Source organism: Arvicola amphibius, chromosome 6 (assembly GCF_903992535.2).
Source record: "Arvicola amphibius chromosome 6, mArvAmp1.2, whole genome shotgun sequence".
Classification (NCBI taxonomy): Eukaryota; Metazoa; Chordata; class Mammalia; order Rodentia; family Cricetidae; genus Arvicola; species Arvicola amphibius.
The window spans coordinates 120833922-120853790 of NC_052052.2; the positions used below are offsets into that span (position 1 = coordinate 120833922).

Here is a 19869-nt window from a genome sequence, read left to right on the forward strand (position 1 = left end):
AGCACCTGTGTGTAGGAGCTAATGCTTCTCCGCTGGGCCTCCCCACTCCCATATTCAAATTTAAGGAAATGTCACAGTGATCCCTCTTTCCCTTCTGTCTTGCAAACTGTTCTGTAGCGACTTTCCAGTTGGTACCCTTGCAGATCACCCTTCCCATCTCCTACTGTTCTTTAATTAGGAGACAGAATGAAGGTCTTTTGACTATCCTTGACGTACACCTCTTATTAGTCACCCCCGCCCCCCAACCCCCAGCTGTCCCCAGGCCCTAGGCCTGCGGGAAGTCTTTAATTTTTCATCGCCTCTAGACCTCCTCCTCCATCACGGTGGACGCTTGGCATTTTGGCTTCTTCCCTCTCTTTCAGTGCACCTCACTCCTGGCTGTACCACCCCTAGTGGCCGCACCTTCTCTCTCCTTAAGCCGGTCCGGCCGCCGCGCCCCTCCCTCACCCGTTGCCTCCGCTCCACACGCCTCTGCTGCTCCTCCTCCTGCTCCTCCTCCTTTTCCTGGGCTCCTCCGCGCTGCTGCCGGCCCGTTGCGCGCTCTGCTCTTCCAGCTTTGCGGACCGCAGCAGCCATGGCCGACATCAAGACCGGCATCTTCGCCAAGAACGTGCAGAAGCGGCTCAACCGAGCTCAGGAAAAGGTCAGCAGAGGGTGGCGGGCGGTGGGGCAGGTGGCGCGAGGCGGTGCTGGCGCCGACGGCGGTGCTGGCTTCTGGCAGGCTGCGCGCTGCAGGGCCGCTGGTCCAGGTGCGGCGAGCTGCGGAGCCTGGGAGGGAGTAGATGGAGGAGTCCCCTGTCTCTGCGCCCAGTGTTTGCAGCCAGGCAGAATCCATTCAGACAGCGTGGGCACGGCACGGCAGAGGGTACGCCAGGGACCCGCAGACTCCCGGTCTCCCGGGCACAGAGTGCACCAGATCACCAGAGCTCACTTAGGGTGGCCACTCTCTTAGTCACGCCTCCGGGGACCAGGGATGGCAGGTGCAGCTGCTCTCTGGCTGCACCCTGAGCTGCGTTCCCTGGCTCCTCCATCTCTCGGTGCCTGACGCCCGCACCTCCTGAGCTCGGGCTCTCCAGCACGCAGCTCAGGCGTCCGTGGCCGCAGATCCGGGAGGGAGATTGTCGCATCCAGTTTTCCTGGGTGGGGGTGTTGTGCCTGTTTGAGTGAGGTCGAAACGAAAGACTTAAGCAGAGAAGACACCCAGATGTGCATGGACTAATGGGACGGATAATAAACAATCAACACATTCGTACAGTGCTTAACTGGAGTTCCAGAGAATGCACACTTTCCCCTCTGAATCCGTGTCCTTTTTGAATCCAGTGCCCTCTGGAAGGTCAAAAATAACCCCAATCTCAGAGTTCTTCTTTGCACGTCTCTGCTTAAAATGTTGGTTTCTCTGCTTAAGAAGAAGCAAAACAAAACCCAGTCCTATCAGAGGGGCTGGGGTCGCGGTTGTTTCGCAAGCTCCGGAGTGAATTAGCAATTGTAAATTATGTCTCTTCCTGAGGGATGTGCACAAACTCAACCCAGATCCATAGCAAGCCCAGCTCTGGGCGTGCGAGGGGGTGTTTTACAAGGCATTGGGCTCCCCAGCTTCCCTGATTGCTATATCTGACCCCTCTAATTAGAGGTCTTCATTTGTCCTGAGCGAAGGGCGTTTTATATGGGAGCTTGAACAATGTATTTGAGCATGAACCTGGGCTAGTGATCCTGGGGTAAACCGAACTGCACTTATTTCATATGACATTAATTTCTGTCCCTGGAATGAGGGTCTCTGGTGTTTTCCTGTCTTTCTGGAAATCAGATTTTCTTTGTTTCTCACTTGGTCAGCACTTACCGAAGTTCAAGCTGCCCCCACTTCGGGCTGCTCCTAGAGCTGAGCCTGGGAGCATTGACTGATCTCTGTCCTTCCCCGGGCCAAGGCTCAGTGGCTGCTTGTAGCCCCTCCCTCCCTGCACACATCCTGCACTCATGCGTCCTCCCAGTGCTGTAAGAGGATTGTATTGCTTTTAATATCTACCCAAGCTCATCCTGAACTCCAGGATCCTCCTGCCACTCCCTCAGAAGCTGAATTAGGCAGACTACTTGCCCCCTTCCATCCCCTGGGTGTTTGGCCAGGAAATAGCCAGATACGAGATGTTTGCCCACCTTGAGACTCGGACAGGACTTTGTCGTCATTTTTCCACATTTTATTTCGCCCACTTGTAGCTACCCCTCCCACTAAAATATTCGCATGAATCTTTCCTCTGAGGCTTTCACTGAGTCGGCTTTCCATCTGTGAAGTAATTTTGTGATATGGTCTGCTTTTTACATATTAATCTAGGTCACCAGCTGTTAATATGTTCCAAATAAATGAAGGAGCCTGCAATCTTTTACGACAGAGCATCCTAACCTGTATGAACGGTTGACAGCTCTTTTCTTCATTTGCTTAAGGTTCAATGTCTGTTATTTTGGCAGTTGGTGGTGGTGCCCACTCTTTTATAACAGGGAGTTCAATGGTCCTCCTACTTCACAGGGTTTCAAATCTCTTGTTTTCTTCCCTGGGACTGTTGCTTATGGATTGTACCTGTTGTGCTAGTGTGGGGAATTCGGACACCAGGAGGCTGAGAGAAGGGGTTCTGTCCCGACTTTGAAACTGGGCAGCATTGGAGTATGGTTGGTACAAGGGGCTACGGCTGCTCAGCAAAGCCCAACTGGCAGCTGTACTTGCTGGAATTTCCCCATTGGTCCCCTCTTTCTGCTTCTTTGGTCTCTTCCTCCCCAGTGTAGACTCTCGATGAATGCCACACACGTCAGTCAGACCCTTTGCTCCTTGGCTGGTTAAAGCAGATTTTATTAATGAAGGTTGAATTTCTTTTTAGCTCTGCTTCTAATGGCTTGAACACAGTTTGTCTGCAAATGTCTTACTGAAATTACCCTTAGAGGTGACTTACAACTTTCTAAAATAAAAAAAAAAATGTTTTTTTCCTGAATGTCAGTTAAAAGTCATTGAAGGAAAAATTAAATATACGTGTAAGTAGGAACTAAATCCAACAGATTAGGGATCTCATAGTTCTGTCTTCTAGAGATTTTACTGTCTTCAGTTCTCAGCCTTTTGGCTAAGACGGTGTGCAGAGATTGTACTATCATCTGATGTGTGGTCTACTAGACTTTCCACATACATGTACGTACATTTATAAACTCAACAGGCCTTCACTGAACAACTGAGGAACCTATTTATCTCATTTAGTAATGGTGAAATGCCTCCTATTCATGTACGTATTTTATATCAGCACATAAAATGACTGAATATAATATTGGGGCATACAGACTAATGAATTCTGCTTTTGGTTATTCATTTCTCAGTGCTTCTTTATATAAACACAAGCCAGTGATACTAGGAAGAATATTTACCCACAATCTTAATTATGACCTTAGGCCAATTTCTAAAAATAATTTTGCATATTTTTATTATGGCTGAATTGCTTCCTGAGTATTTATATATACTTTTTTTTTTCTTTCCAGCAGTCCATCAGACACTAGCCAACTCTAAGTAATAACATTTAGCTGTATCATGGGGAAAAGTAGTTTATTATTAATGTCATTTGTTCATTCTTTGAAAACAGAACTGTTACATTCTCATTTATTTTCAATTTGTGAAACTTTCTGTTTTAGCTACAGAGTCTCCATCTTGTTGTATGCAAGGGCAATAATGCTACTAATTTTAAGGCTTTTTTATTTACTTTAAAAATACTGTTTTTATGGTAATGACAGTGTTTATGCTTATGAGAAGATGCATAAATCTATCAGTTGGGTGGGTGGGTAAGCCAGGATTCTGTTAACTATCAGAAAACTCAAACCAACTTAAAGAAAAGAGGAATTTAATAATGCATAACAAAACTAGAAAATAACTTACCTTGCACATAGTTAAATGATTTTTACTATATTACATATATGTATTAAGTTACACACCTATGCATACTTGAATTGATATAGATGAATGCATATATATGTATTTTATACATACTAAATCACTTAATCAACTCAGGGACCTTTACTACTCCAATTTTGTAGATGAGGAACAAGTTGATGACACAATTAACTCATAGCAAATCAGATTTGCACCTGAGCAGGCCAGTGCTTGCCCATTGTGCTCCATGGTATTGCCTGTTTAAATCAGGACAAGACACACTTGAGGCCTGCATGGAATCAGAGCTCAGGTGTCTTTCTACTTACTTGGGGGCTCCAGGAAAGCAAATGCTTTTTCTTTATAATTCTCATAGAATATATATATATATATATGTACACACACACACACACACACACACACACACACACACACACACACACATATATATATATATATATATATATATGGGGCTGTAGTACTCACTGGCTTCAGTGGATCTTGTATCCATTTCTAAAAATGAAAACTTCCTATTAACTTAAGGACCAAAATCATAGTTGGACTGGGCCTGAATCATAAACCATTGCTAAAATAACTGGGGGTTGAGAGGGCCCTTGACCAAGGTGGATTCACAGTGAAAGAAGAAGTTCCGAGCAGAAGAAAGTAGATACTGGTCTAGAAGAAGAAAAGTTGGCACCAAGCGATCCTTAAGAGGCATTTTCCTTCCCAGGGTTATGTAAATCACCACAAATTTAATTATTCACCATTTAATATTTAAACATTCTTTTCTAGTTAATGATTCTTTTGCTTTAAAAAACAAATATTACTGGGTGGTTGTGGCGCACGCCTTTAATCCCAGTACTGGGGAGGCATAGGCAGGCGGATTTCGGTGAGTTCGCGGCCTGCTTGGTCTACAGAGAGAGTCCAGGAGAGACTCCGAAGCTACAGAGAAATCCTGTCTTGAAAAACATAAGAAAACAAAATGAAACAAACCAACAAAAAAAACCCTCAGAAATATTAGTAAGAAGTACTTACCAGTGTCTGTCCTGTCTTCCTCAACCTCTAGCTTTGCTTCTTAGAGGCAATTCATACTAACCACAAGATTTCTTAAAATTATGTTTCCACCGCTCGGAAGGGGTTTAAGCATCCATGCTTAGTGACAGATATGTCATGATAGTGACAGATAAGGACTCAGGTCATTCGCATTTCCCCTTCCCCATCAATGCTATAACAAAAATGGCTACAGATTCAGCTAGTGAGTGTCTGTGTACGGATATCTGCACGGTGCCTCTAGATCAAGTTACTGGGTCATTTATGTCATTCTAGACACTGATCTGTCCTCTTCTTTTTCTAGTTCTTTGTCTTTTTAAGTTCAAGCTTTTTAATTCCCTCGGTGTTGATTCTGTTAAGAGAGTCTATTCCTCAGTTGCCAATTACTTATTGGGTAATTTTGTTTATTTCCTTTAGGGACTTGTTTCTTGAAGTCTATTGCATGTCTTTCCTTTGCATGGTTTGTATTTTTCTTGTTTTATGGAAAATATCTATATGCTGTCATATTTTGTGATTATTTCTCCCCAATATGTGCCACCGTGCTAAGCAGTAAATACATCACTCTAAAGGAGACTCAAATATCAAGATTGTTTTGATTTTTGTGAAATTATATTAATGATTTTGCTGGTTGTTTTCTTTTCTCTCTGTGAAGCTATCATATAATCTATGATTCTTTTTTGTCCCTTCCATGATGGAAATTTTATAATTACTAGGTTGAACTGTGTGGATTTTCCATTTTTATAAGTCGATCAGATATTGACAGACTTGTGTGGCTCTTCCCAATGCCAGTTGAATGAAATGAGAAGAAAGGGAATGTTGTCTCCTAGCACATGCCTAGAAATGGGGCATGGGAGTTTCCTGGGAATTCTTCCTTTGTTGGTGGCGACATTAAGGCTTATTATTAGATGTAAGGATGGTTTTTACATGCATGTGTGCACATGTATATGTGTATATGTTTGCCTAGAATATTCTTCCTGTGAGTCTTGCTTACAGAAGAATAGCTGGTATAGCTGGGACATACCATGGTTTCCCTTTAAAAATTTCCCCGAGGCTTTGTTGTTGATTATTCCATGTGTTATAAGTTTTTTTTCCTCCTTCTGAGAATTGACTGCCCACCAAAAAGCATATATTGGAACTTAATCCTCAGATAACAGAATTGTAAAGAGGAGCCTGGGGAGGGGCTTAGGTCATGAGAGACATGAGCCTTCGGGATGGATGAATGCTGACTCATTAGGGCTTGGGGCTGCTGTGTGATCGCTTGTTCTTTCTTGTACATCAGTCTCCTGCCATGGGATTATAGGGGATGAAGGCTCTGGTCATATGCTGGTTCCTCTGCCTTAGATATCCTAATATCTGGAACTGTGACAGATAAATCTTTGTTCATTATACATTATATACTTTCAGGTATTCTGTTGTAGAATCACCAGACCAGAACAACTTCTCTTCAGACATCTTTCCCCACTCTGTTAGAATTAGGAATTGTGAAAATGAGAAATAATTGTTCACAGGACATTCTTGTTCAAGTGAGGTTTTCTTTGATTTTTTTTCTCCCACAAAGCCATATGCCCAGGCATCTTCCTTTCTCCAGTATAAGAAGAGCTGAGAATTAGGATGACAGGAAGTTAGGTTTAAACAATAAGGAATGTGACTATTATGCTTGTAACACGACCTATTTGGGGAGCTGTGTATGTTTATATGCATATAGGCATATATATAATTTTATATATCAATATATACATGTCATTAAGTTTTACATAAAATAATATTTTAAGGGACCTTAAAAAGGAGGAATTAGGTATGGGAACATATATTTTTAAATTTTATGTATTTTTCTCACTTCTTAAAGTGGAAATTTCTATGCAATTATTCAAATGCAATTTAAAAATTTCTAAGCACTTATAACAGGAATCATTTGAGTAGAACTCTGAAGAAAGTAAGTGGGCTGAAAGGTTTCTGTGCAGGGAATGAAGATATAAAACTTCCTATGTCATAAGTACAGTTTTCTCAACATTCTTAATAATGTTTAACATCACAGGATGAAAATGCAGACATCACAGGGCTCAAGAAATCTACTTGTAAAAGATTATAATGGCTGTACATATAAAATATACCTGTATGTGGTACCATGCAGAATTAAAGTGCTAATAATCACAACTTCTGGGGATACATTGGTGGGCTGCCTTTCAACAAGAAAATGCTTAACCTGCACTCTTATTGATTCACAGTCTAAATTTAAGTCTTCTCCTTAGCTGGAATTGTACTTCTTGAACATATTTGAAAAAAAGCTCTGATTTGGAAAGCTGTATGAAGCCATAGATAAGGTCTTAGTTTTGAGATAATTAAAATGTTACTCCATAAGCATCTACCAGTCTTGGTTATCTCCACATTATTTAGAATAGATGTACAAAAATCAGAAACCCACAAGTTCAGTCATTTTCATCTTATTTGATACAGTTATTTAGTTGAAAGCCTTTTTAATGAGTGAAGAAGCTTGACTATAAGAAAATGAGACATATTAATAAACATATATGTGTTTTTCCTATCTTAAAGTGTCTTTAATTTAATGAAATGCTCATAGCCCTTGTCTAAATGCACGTTGTGATGGCATCTAACCCCCATCCTTACAGGATGCTAACTTTATACAATCAATAGTTATTCTATTGTTAAGTCATCAGGCAAAATTCTTTACTCAAGTAGAAGACATTTCTTTCTTTCTTTTTTTTTTTTTTTTTTGGTTTTTCGAGACAGAGTTTCTCTGTGGCTTTGGAGCCTGTCCTGGAACTAGCTCTTGTAGACCAGGCTGGCCTCGAACTCACAGAGATCCACCTGCCTCTGCCTCCCGAGTGCTGGTATTAAAGGCGTGCGCCACCACCGCCCGGCTTTGAAGACATTTCTTAAGAATCTAATATGTGAAAGGCCCTTGCTGGAAGCACACATATCATATAATAATAGCAATAAAAATATTTATTAGTATTACACTAAATATTTGTGGTAACTAACAACTTCAAATGATTTTGTTGCCTTTTAATAAAAAATATTTTGTTATGTATGTATAGTAATTTTTATACATAATAATATACTGTGTGAGCATAATTTTTGTATGCAGTAAGAAATGAAAATTTCATATCACTTGCCTTATTGTGACAATTTTGTTGTATAGTCTGCATCTGGACCTGAACTTTCTCTAAGTTATGTCTGTACTTGAAACAAAGCAGTCAACAAAATTGTCTTCCTCATCCATACAGAAGAGCAGGAGTTGGAAGAAAGCTAAATCTTTGCACATACAAGAAACTCCATAATTATTTTTAAAAATCTTACTAAAAATTTCTGCATGGAAAAATATGCTTGTTTGCAGGGAAATAACTCCAGGAAGAGTGTTGGAAATCCTTGTATAAAGAAGGTTGATATTAAACTAAGATCTTTTGGATGGACTGAAGGCTTTGGGCATGTAGAGTGTGGGTAGGAATGAGCTAAACATAGGATTCAGGAAATACTCCATGCCTGTCTTAGGGTTTCTATTGCTATGAAGAGACACCATGACCATGGCAACTTCTATAAAGGAAAAAATGTTTAGTTGAGCGGATGGCTTCCAGTTGAGGGTTAGTCCATTACCATCATGCTGGAGAACATGACTGCATGCAGGCAGAAATGGTGCTGGAGAAAGAGCTGAGGGTCCTACATCTTATCTTGCAAGCAGCAGGGAGTGGTCTGGGACACTGGATGTAGCTTGAGGATATATGAGACCTCAAAGTCTACCTCCACAGCAACACACTTCTTCCAACAAGGCCACACCTGTGACAACAGAGACACATCTGTTAATAGTGCCATTTCTTTTGGGGATCATTTTTCAAACCACCACAATGCTTCTTGCTCTTTGAATATATTCATTGAGCATAAATAAAAATCATAATATAGAATATGGAATCAGCTGTAAATATTGGCCTTGTAATGACATCTCCCACCATTTAGATGTTTAACTATGCAAAAGAGTTCCCAATTAACATGTTCCAATCTTAGTGACAGTTCCTCTTTAGTGAAATCAGATTTCAGCTCATATATTGAAGGGCTCTTTAGAGGTATACTTGGCCTTTTGGCACAAGTCAAGATACTGGATCTGAGATGACTCACCCTCTGAATTAGTAGCCATACAAAACTCCTTTGTACCAAGCAGTACATTCCAACTCAGCTAGCTTTCATGGATGTTTTTAGACTATGGGTTCTTATCTTAAACTATCAGAAGTTCAAAATAAAAGTAAATCATAAATTTTCAAATGTCACACATATAAAGGATTATTTTGTCTCTAAAAGGTTTGATCACATTTGAAATCCTCACATTTAATTAGTTGCTTAGGTATGTGTACATATGCAATTTTTGGCACATTAGTGTAGAGAAAAAGGAGGAGACAGAAGAGAGAAACATATCAAGACTGATGCCAGCTTGTTTCTTGTGGGTATTTCCTTGCTTGTTTTGTAGGCAATGGTCCTGGATCTATGAATAATCAGTATGGGATGATTTACTGGAGTAAGTTTTCTTGGACTGCCAGCTCCAAATAATGACATGGAGACTTATTATTAGTTTTAATGCTTGGCCTTTGTTTAGGTTTGTTCCATTAGCTCTTATAATTTAATTTAACCTGTTTCTCTTCATCTACATTTTGCTGTGGGGCTTTTTTTTTTTTAACCTTTCTTTCATTCTGTTAGCCTGCTTTCCTGCCTCCTCTTTGTCTGTCTGTCTGGTGACTGCCTGGCTGGCTGTTCCCAGAAGTCTCCCTTTCTTTCTCCCTTACTTTCTCCTCAGCTTAGATTCCTTCTCCTACTTATTCTTTCTGCCCACTCGGCATGCCTGTCCCTCTACTGCCTAGTTGTTTGGCCATTCAGTTTTTTATTAGGCAGGCGAGGTGAAACAGAAACACATCTTTACAAAGTTAAACAATTGCAGTATAAACAAACACCACACATCTTTACACAGTTAAACTATTATTCTGCAAGACAAACAAACGCAACACAGCTTTACATAGTTGAACAAAAATTCTATTTCACAACAATTTACAGCTTGAGAGGACAATCTCTAATTTTAGGTAATCTTCTCATCTTTACTGAGTCATGGTTGCAAACTCTTAAGTAGCACAGATAGACCAAGCCTTAAATGCTCTCATGGTATCATGGCCTAGAAGGCTGCAGAATAAGGTTATGCCTTCACACTAAAGCGACTCAATATTTTACTCATTGCTATGGACTGTGTTGGTTCTCTAACCCTAAGATTGTATAGTACACGTTCTAGTTCTATTTCCTTCCTATTGTCTCTGTTCAACGAGCTCGTTTTTAAGAATCTCTAGGGAAAAGTTTCTAGATTTATCCTTCATCCTAACAAAATGTTTGTGTCCTTTGAAACAGTGTTCTTGAACTGAGAGATAAAACCTATGACCTACATCTCAGGGCCTCTTGGGGGTCCACATGGCCCATCATTACTCCTTAAAAATAAAAAAGAACCTGGAAATCAACTACTTCCAGGTGGTGTGGCCAGGTGTACTCACTGGGGAGTGTTAAAATGCAGCTTCCTAGATCCAGATACCAGTTTCCCAAATCAGAATCTCTTAAATAAGACTTGAGCATCTATATTTAAATAAGTTCCTTTGGTAGTTTTAGGGCATGATGAATATTGTAAAGCATAGTGCTTTTGGGTTGAGCTTTTTTTGTTTTGTTTTGTTTTGTTTTTGAGATAGGGTTTCTCTATAGCTTTGGATCCTGTCCTGGAACTAGCTCTTGTAGACCAGGCTGGCTTTGAACTCACAGAGGTCTGCTTGCCTTTGCCTCCAAAGTGCTGGGATTAAAGGCATGCACCACCACTACCTGGATGGGTTTTGTTTTTGAATTCTCTATTTGTGAGCATGTAGTGTTCTAATATGGATAATAAAAAAGCTTGCATCCAATGTAGGACAGAGAAGTGGGGGTAAATAGTGCCCTATAGGATGCTTTAGAATAGCCTTATTTTTCAAAAAGCCTACCTAAATGTCAAAGACATCATTCAGTTTTTTAGAAGCCAAATTGGAAGTATGTCAAAGACCAAATGACTTTCTTGTTGAGAATGGAGTACATGGCATGACTGCTTGCATAGCATTATGTATTCTGTGTAATCTGAGTCTACAAAGAACAGTCTTTATTTATAGCAGTGCTGGCTGATGCAGCAATCTCAGAAGACACAGGAAGATGAAATATCAGCTAACAAACTGTTGCTTGTTTTTTTGTAGGTAACAGCTGATGAGTGAATTTTAGGAATATTTATACTTACTCTGCTCATGTCTGTTTAATTATGGTCTGAGAAGTAATTAAATTGCTTAAAGTGATGGTAGGAAATGATCAAAACTCAGAGGAAGATTTGAGTCTACTAAGAAAGAGCTCCATTTTCCAGGAAACCTTTTTATTATTTTCTCAAAGGCACGTGCACCACTATTCATAACAGATACTGCTTTGTAGTTTCTTATGATGTTTGACTTTGGATCTAGGTTGTAAAGGCTGGAGCGAGTAGGGATGCATTCTCTCATCCTTCACATTTTTACAAGTGTTCAAAGGATTCATGTTGATTTTATTTTACATATATTGGAAGAATTCACTAGTGATGCAATGTAGACCTGATATTTTTATTTGTAGGAAACTTTTATTACTATTAAAATTTCTTTACATGGATAAAATCTATTCAGAATGTGTGTGACCTCTACTTTACTTTGTCTTTGTGAATTTCGTCTATTCTAGTTAATTTTAATATACGGAATCATGATTGGTGTGGGAGGACCCAGTCTGCTGTAGGTGGTACTGCTTCTGAGCAGGGGTTTGAAGTTGTATAAAAGAGCAAGCAGAGAAAGCCACAGAGAGCAGTCTCAGAAACAACCTTCCTCCATGGCCTCTGCTTCAGTTCCTGCTTCAGCTTCCCCTCATGATGGACTGGGAGCTGTATAATGAAATAAAGCCATTCCTCTCCAAGTTTCTTTTGGTTATGGTGTTTTGTCACAATAGAGAGCACCCAAGGACACCCAGTGATTTATTTTGATCACCTTTAAGAGGTGCTACCTTTTAAAGGTACCACTACCTCCTCTTCATTGCACTCTGAGCCCACTTCCCATCCAAAGAGTTTTGGGAGGACAATCAATCGCAGCAGTATGTTTTGAATACGTCCTTAGGGTGGACACTGTTCATCTTTTGGAGGTATGGCCTAAAATAGTGTATCAAATTTGCAATCTCAATAAATTGTGAGAGTTTAGAAAGTCTACACATTTTAGCTATAAGTTGGATATTTTGAACCAAGTTGTATTTATTCACTATTCTATGCCCAAAGGACTCATTAATCTGTTAATATGCCATTTTTATTTGTATATTATGTATATTCATAGGGATATGTCTCCCCATAGAACTGTGAACATTTTGATTTTAAATAGGTGGTAGGAGAATGGCCACTTTTTAACTCATGCTGCATCTGCCCTGTGTAGAACGTGGTGTAGATACTGTCTGTGTGGATGAGGATCAGGAGGATTGTGGTACAAATAGTGCATGAGGGAAGAGATCATGTATTCTGCCATGGCGTGGGAAGTCCTTCTGTATATTTGTTGCTTTTATTGGTTAATGAATAAATCAGTTTTGGCCAATGGCTTAGCAGAATAGAGCAAGGTGGGAATTCCAAGCAGATAGAGGAGGAAAGAAGGCGAAGTCAGAGAGAAGCCATGTAGCTGCCATAGCAGACAGACGCCTCTGCAGGAGCCTGCTGAAACTTTGCCGGCAGGTCATGACCTCGTGGTAATGCACAGATTAATGGAGATGGGTTAGCTTAGGATATAAGAGCTAACTAGAAAGTACATTTAAGCTATCGAGCAAACAGTACTGCAAATAATACAGTTTCTGTGTGATTATTTTGGGTCTGAGCAGCCGGGAATGAATAAGCAGTCTCTGCCAACACTGCCATCTTTTTGTCTCCTGTTCACAGGGCGCTCACATGAATGGTGGTTTTTCTTTCATTTGTATATGAGTTCCTAATGTATAATCTGCAACAAGACCCAATGGCATGGCATTATCTTATAACCTCACTCTGGGTTCTCCTGAGAGTCATCTGGCTAAACCAATGGGCTCTGATTTAAACTTCCACAAAGTCACATGGCCACTGCCATGACATCTGGAGCCATCTTCATATGTGTCAAGTTTCCCAGCCTGACTTCCAAGTGTTTCTGTCTTCCCCACACGTGTCTCATGAACAGCGTAGAGAAAATAAACTTTAGGTCTTCTTCATCTGGTTACCTTAGGCAGCCACTGTTACATAGTTGTATCCTAGGTTGTTATTGGGACAATCAAAAAAGAGATCTTTCTATAGTATTCAGTGGGACATAAGGGTATAACTCCCCTCTAATCCTGGTGTTATCCTCACTTCAAAGGGAGGAGAGGGAATAATTAGGATTTTCCCTCATCTCTGTTTTCTTTTGTGCTTGAAGAGAAAGGCTCTCTTCTTCTCTAGCAGAGCTTGTCAGACTGTCATGGCTGGGAGGAAAACTGCAGAACACTCCAAGTGAAATAACTTTCTAGAAGGTGGGAGTTTAAGGTTTTATTTTTCTTTATGGTCTTTGGAATACTCAAAAGGAAGTGAAGAATTACAGAAATCGGCCTGTGAAGTATCTAAAATTGTGTTTCCTGGTTTGTTTACAAAAAAATTGAATGTTACTATCTTTTAGGCAGCACAGTGAGTGATTTACATAATTCTTATAGACACCCTCTTATAGATGAAGTGATGGGCACACAGATAGGAAAAAGTCAGGCAATTAGCTTGAGATTGTTTCACTAGTTAACTATGCAGTTGGAATTTGATCTTGAGGTCTTATTTCAGGGAAGTCAGGTTTTCTGAAATACTATAGATTGAAATACAGAGTTGGCCTCATCATTTCTCATGATATTTTACTGAAGCAATTAAAGGCATTATACCTTGGATTCTTATGGTCTCAAATGATAATTTAGAGACAACAAAGGAATGTCTGAGGTAATTCCTTTGAGTGTCTTAGTTAGGGTTTCTAGTGTGATAAAACACCACAAACAAAAGCAGCTTGTAAAGGAACCAGTTTACTTTACCTTTCAGCTCTCCATTAGCAAGCACCCTCTCACTGAGGGTCAGGCCAGGAACTCAGCACAGTAACCCCGAAGCAGGAACTGAAGCAGAACCCATGGAAGAAGAAAGGGCGCTTAGTGAATTGCTTTCCATGTCTTGCTCAGCCTGCTTTCTTATATAACTCAGGACCACCAAAACAAAGACGATATCAATGCCTGTGTGTTGATCTGCCCCCCAATAATCATTAATCAAGAGAATACACTTTAGACTTTCCTACAGACCAATATAGTAGAAGCATTTTCTCAATAGGGGTTCCTCTTCCCAGATAAATCTAACTTGTGTCAAGTTGAATAACAAAATAGTGAAAAAAACCAAACCAAACCAAATCAAACCAAACACTGAAAAATTCCAAGTGCTGAAAATGTTTCAGTTATTTCAGAATATCCCTTGTGGTGATATATTTTTTCCTCGAATGCTAGGGATTGCAGTCAGGACCTTCTCCATACTAGACTGGTGATAAACTACACCTCTAACCTTCTGGGATGGGAATTTTGTCACAAGATTGTTGTTATTTAGTTCTGGGGGTGGGGCATGGCTAAAATCCTCTTGCATCTACTCTGCATTTTGACAAAGTCACTCTCAGCTCAGTTCCTTTATATGGCAATCACGGGTCAGTTTGTACTCACATATATAAAGTCACTCTCAGCTCAGTTCCTTTATATGGCAATCACGGGTCAGTGTGTATTCACATATATAAAGTCACTCTCAGCTCAGTTCCTTTATATGGCAATCACGGGTCAGTGTGTACTCACATATATAAAGTCACTCTCAGCTCAGTTCCTTTATATGGCAATCACGGGTCAGTGTGTATTCACATATATAAAGTCACTCTCAGCTCAGTTCCTTTATATGGCAATCATGGGTCAGTGTGTACTCACATATATAAAGTCACTCTCAGCTCAGTTCCTTTATATGGCAATCACGGGTCAGTGTGTATTCACATATATAAAGTCACTCTCAGCTCAGTTCCTTTATATGGCAATCATGGGTCAGTGTGTACTCACATATATAAAGTCACTCTCAGCTCAGTTCCTTTATATGGCAATCGTAGGTCTATGTGTACTCACATATATAAAGTCACCCTCAGCTCAGTTCCTTTATATGGCCATCGCTGATCTAGGTGTACTCACATATATAAATGCTTGGGGCCTCACAGACACATTTCTTTCACTTCAAAGAAGTCTTTTTTTTTTCAATCCACTGGATTTTCCTAAAGCGAGGCAAACTGTTAGGACAATTTTGGTTGACCTGGTTGGATGACAGGAGGTAGAGATGCTGTTCTATGCTGCATGATGGACTCATGCCATTTCATGCATTAATTATAACAAGACAGTGACATCACAGGAATCTAGGTCTCCTGGCAACCTGGGCTGCTCAGCTGGCACAGTGATGTGAGAGAGAAAGAGACTTCTTTCTGCAGAAGCTACTGGGTTCTTTTTAGTTTTTCTTTCTGAAGTTAAACATTTGTCCCAAAGATTTAGTTTGAAGTATTCAAAATTGATAGATTTTTGGTGTCCACAACATTTAAAACATCATCAATTTCATATAGTTCAAAATAAATATTCATATTTATAGTATTTATGTTTATAAAAATTCTTATTTATTTATTTTTCATTGACTTTTACAACCTCCTATCCAGTACTGTACTGTGGAAGTGGAGTGAGTGTTTCAAAAACGGAGCAAAAATGAGTCAGGCACAGTGGAGAAATCCTTATTTCTGAATAGGAGACCGGGGAGACAGTTACGCACTTAGAAGCTGTCAGTTCCTCTGGGGCAGTTTGATAAGAACATCCCTCCTAGACTCAGATGTGTGAATGCTTAGTCCCTAGTTGGTGAGCTTTTTGGGTGGGTTAGGATGTGTGGCTTTGCTGGAGGAAGAATGCCACTGGAAGCCGGCTTTGAGGTTTCAAAAGCTACCACACTTCCCAGTGTGCTCTTTACTAGCTTGAGGGTTAAGGCAGGAACTCTCAGCTTTCCACACTAGTCACCGTGTCTGCCTGCTGCCATGCTTCCTTATCATATGGCGATGGACTCCCATCCATCTGGAACCAGAGCCCAATAAGTCCTGCCTTCTATAAGTTGCCTTGATGGCAGTACTTCATAACAGCAACAGGATAGTGATGAATACAGACTTTTTAGTTAATACAGCCTTGCTTTTAGAAGGAAGGTAGTTTTATTTAGCAGCAGCAGTTTGTCTGACCTCTGGGCCATATTTCTATTTGAATTGGGTCGTGAATGACTCACCTGAATTGGGTCTGATACCAGTGGGAGGAGCTTAAACTGTTGTGGGCGGGTTATTTAGCGTGGCTGCGTGCTACAGAAAGAGTAGCCTTGGGAAAAAATAAGCTAGAGTTGTGATGGGCTGAGAGAAAACTGTCTGTAAGCAGTTTAGAGCCTTAGGAGAAGCTTCAGAACGTGAATCCCAACTTTCTCACTTTTCCCAGGGTGGTGATGGTCAAGGTTTTCTAAACCTGCATGTCTCCTATAAAATAGAAAACATGATGCTAACGCTAATGGTTTGATCCTGCAGTTGGAACTAGAGCTAATCTTCCAAAAATTGAAACCATTAGTAGTACTTCTACAGAATTAAATGCTAGCTATTTTAATTTGTTTGGATGTCAGTGTATTTATCAAGGTGAGAAATTTATGCTCTATTTATATACTTTCATCCTTTCTTTAGAAGAGATGGCAAGAGGAAGCTCTAAGTATATTCTGCACACATCTATTTGGGCCAAATGGGGAGGCACCTTGTTTGAACTGAGAACGCCTGGCACAGAACACATATTTTACTTCAGTCACACTCCGGTGTGCTAAGAGCTGCCCAGCCCTCCTGTGAAGGCAGCCACTTGACAGCATTTACAGCACTGCTCTGCGCCTTTGCAGACAGGCACGTGGGCCTCTGCCTCTGCCATGGGGAAGAGATCCTCTAAAGACTATGTATTTTTTTTGCCCTGGAAAGATCCAGCCATAGGGAAGGCTAAAGTAGAAAGCCACCACCCTGTCCCTTTTCCCTGGAAGTTCTGTATCTACGAGCACTTCTGAGAAAAAAACCGTTGAGACTTCAGGGAAGAACTTGGGCCGGTGGATACAGCTTATAACATGTCAGCCTTCCCCTGTATTCAAGCTCCGAAGGCCTCCCAGCAACTCCAGTGTCCTGTCTCACAGTGACGGTGTTAAATAAAACAAGAAGCAATCTTACTAGAGGATCATTGAGTTGCAGATATTTGAATTCTGCAACTCTATTGATTGGAAAGTCACTTAGATTCCTGGAATGAGTGCTCACTTGTAGATTTTAGAAAACATAACTTCAGAGAATGCTGGAAATGTTAGCATACAATGTAAGTCAAATGTCTAGTACATGCCTGTAAGTTATAATAAGTACTCAGTATATTGAATCACATAATTCTAGCATATTATAATTCTCTTAGAATAGTATTTCAACTGAATTGCCCCGGTGTCTGTGTCTTTCCATGCCCTTGTCTTTCTGTGAGTCTCTGGATTTCTTTTCTATGATATTCATTATTCCTTTCACTACAGTTGAATAGAGTAAGTTTTAGGAAATGCTTGTGGAATGGATGAATTGATGATTGTTGAGCTATTTTTGATGTAAACTAAAACCAAACTGTTATTTTTAGAAATGGATTTTTAAGAATATGAATGTAACCCACAATCATGATAAAAAGCATCTGTGATCTAACCCTGAAATGTGTGTGTATCCTAATTTTCTTAAAATAGATTTTTATATATTTTCTTTAAGTTGAAATTAGCTTTAGACTCACAGTTTTTTGTCTGGTGTCCTTTTTTGGGTCAATGTGCCAAGAGAACATAGGTTTGAGGGGTGTTTGAGAGTGAATCATCATTGGAAGTGGATCCTTCATGCACGGTTCTCATCAAATTCTAGGGTTGCCTCAGGTACCTCAGAGTGCTGCATGGACAACTGTTCGGTTTCCTAAGCTAATGGCCACTGTGGCTGTTAGACAGGAGGCTTTCTAGGTCAAGTAAAGGAGGCCCAACACATGCCCCTACCCCAAGGCGCCTCAAGGGGCTTTTCTGGAAGTCTAGTAAAACAGAAATAAAGAATACCACCATGGATGACAAAGGCCTTTTCCATGCCAAATCAGCTGTGTGTGAGCCCTTCTGTGTGCTTGTGTGCTGTATACATGTGTCTGCCTTTGATACTATTGACTAGTATTCAGAACCTTGAAATCAGAGTTGAGATGATTTTAGCAACCTGCTCCTCTCTCAGCTTCGCAATGTAATGATGTACGTCTTCTCACCAATATCTTTCCTAGCCAACAGGAGAGGGTCCAAGAGCTCATTTGTTTTTAAGCCTTAAGTCCTTCCTTTGTCTTTCAGTAACATACTTTGCTGCTATTGCCCAAGTAAAGCAGTTAATATAGTAACGAAACAAAATAAAAAAGCCCATCGTTCATCGAAATTGCTGGTTTGATGTCCTTTGTCACCTCTGTAGGAACATCATTTTAAGTGTCGATTTCACAGGGGGAAATGGACAAGTTGAAAGTTCCTCTTGTGGTGGTGGCCTGTATCCAAATGCTGATGCAGTCTGGTCATGTGGTTTAAAGGGATGAGTTGCCCAGTCACTTGTACTGTGTGTGGGATGTTCTGTGTTACATGCAAGCAGTGACCAGACCCTTTTCCCCCCTCACTCTTTTTTATTGGAGCCCTCACTTCTGTTTTTTCTGTGGGCTGTCAGGGTTGCTAAGTGGTCTCAGTAGTGAGAGTGATATCAGTCTACTGGAGGATGGGAAGCACAGATGATGTCGTGGTTTGAATGAGAATGGTCCCTAAGGGCTCGTATGGTTGAATCCTGATCCACAGCTGGTAGAATTGTTTTGGAATGATTGGGAGGCGTGGCCTTGTTGGAGGAGATGTGTCACTGGGGACAGGCTTTGAGATTTCAAAACCCTTGTGTCATTTCCAATGTGCTCTAATCTCCCTGCTTATGGATCAATATGTAATTTCTCAGCTCCTGCTCTGGTTTCCTGTTTCTGTGCCCTCACTCTCTGCCATCAAAGATGCTAACCCAACCCTGGGACTGTAATGCCAATTAAACTCTTTCTTTTCTAAGCTTCCTTGGTTATGGTGCTCAACAATCAAATCAAAAGGAAACTAATACATGCAGACAACCAAAATAATCATCCTGTCTTCTTTCAAAGTCTGGGATATGAAGAAGGCAAGGCAGGAGGCTTTGCCAGGCAGATGGTTATTTTATCTTATAACAGACAGGTGACATTGTTCTTGCTGCTGCTTCTTCTAGAGGGCACCAGGCACAGGCAAATAGTATGGTAGGCAGTCAGAACAGCTGGAGTGATGGTGAGGCAGTTGCTGGGACAGCTGTCCGTGTAGTAGAACACCTAGACGCATGCCATATGTGTGGGCATCCTCAGTAGCTTTCACAAAGCACTTTAGGAGTGCCATAAAACAGTCACTTACAAACTTAGGTCACATAAGTGGTCCCTTATGTCCACCAGGGGAGAAGGAGAGAAAAATCTTCTATCTTATAACTACTTTTTAAAAAGCTTGATACATGGGAATTTGCAATAGGTTTATAATACCAAAATTCACCTGGCAAAGCCTGGGTGTTTCAAATCTTAGAATCTATTTTTATTGCCTTCAGTGATCTATGCAATTCTAAGAAAATCAATCACTAGGGAAGTTGTACAAAGTTTCTGGTGTTCATCTCAGTACTGTCTAGACTCTCTATTTCATTTTACCATGTGCTTAGACAACAGAGTAGCTAGCGGATAGTAGGCTCCTCTCCAATAATAGAAACACT

At 40.6% G+C, this 19869-nt stretch overlaps 1 protein-coding gene across 4 annotated transcripts in view; it reads left to right on the plus strand.

Annotated features, from left to right (window-relative positions):
* Nucleotides 1-574: 574 nt before the first annotated feature.
* Amph (amphiphysin) overlaps nucleotides 575-19869 on the plus strand; it is a 190810-nt gene continuing 171515 nt past the window's right edge. For all 4 annotated transcript variants that reach the window (XM_038334080.1, XM_038334081.1, XM_038334083.1 and 1 more), the window contains exon 1: nucleotides 575-643. In XM_038334080.1, the coding sequence (XP_038190008.1) occupies nucleotides 575-643 (69 nt within the window). The remainder of the gene's footprint in view (nucleotides 644-19869) is intronic.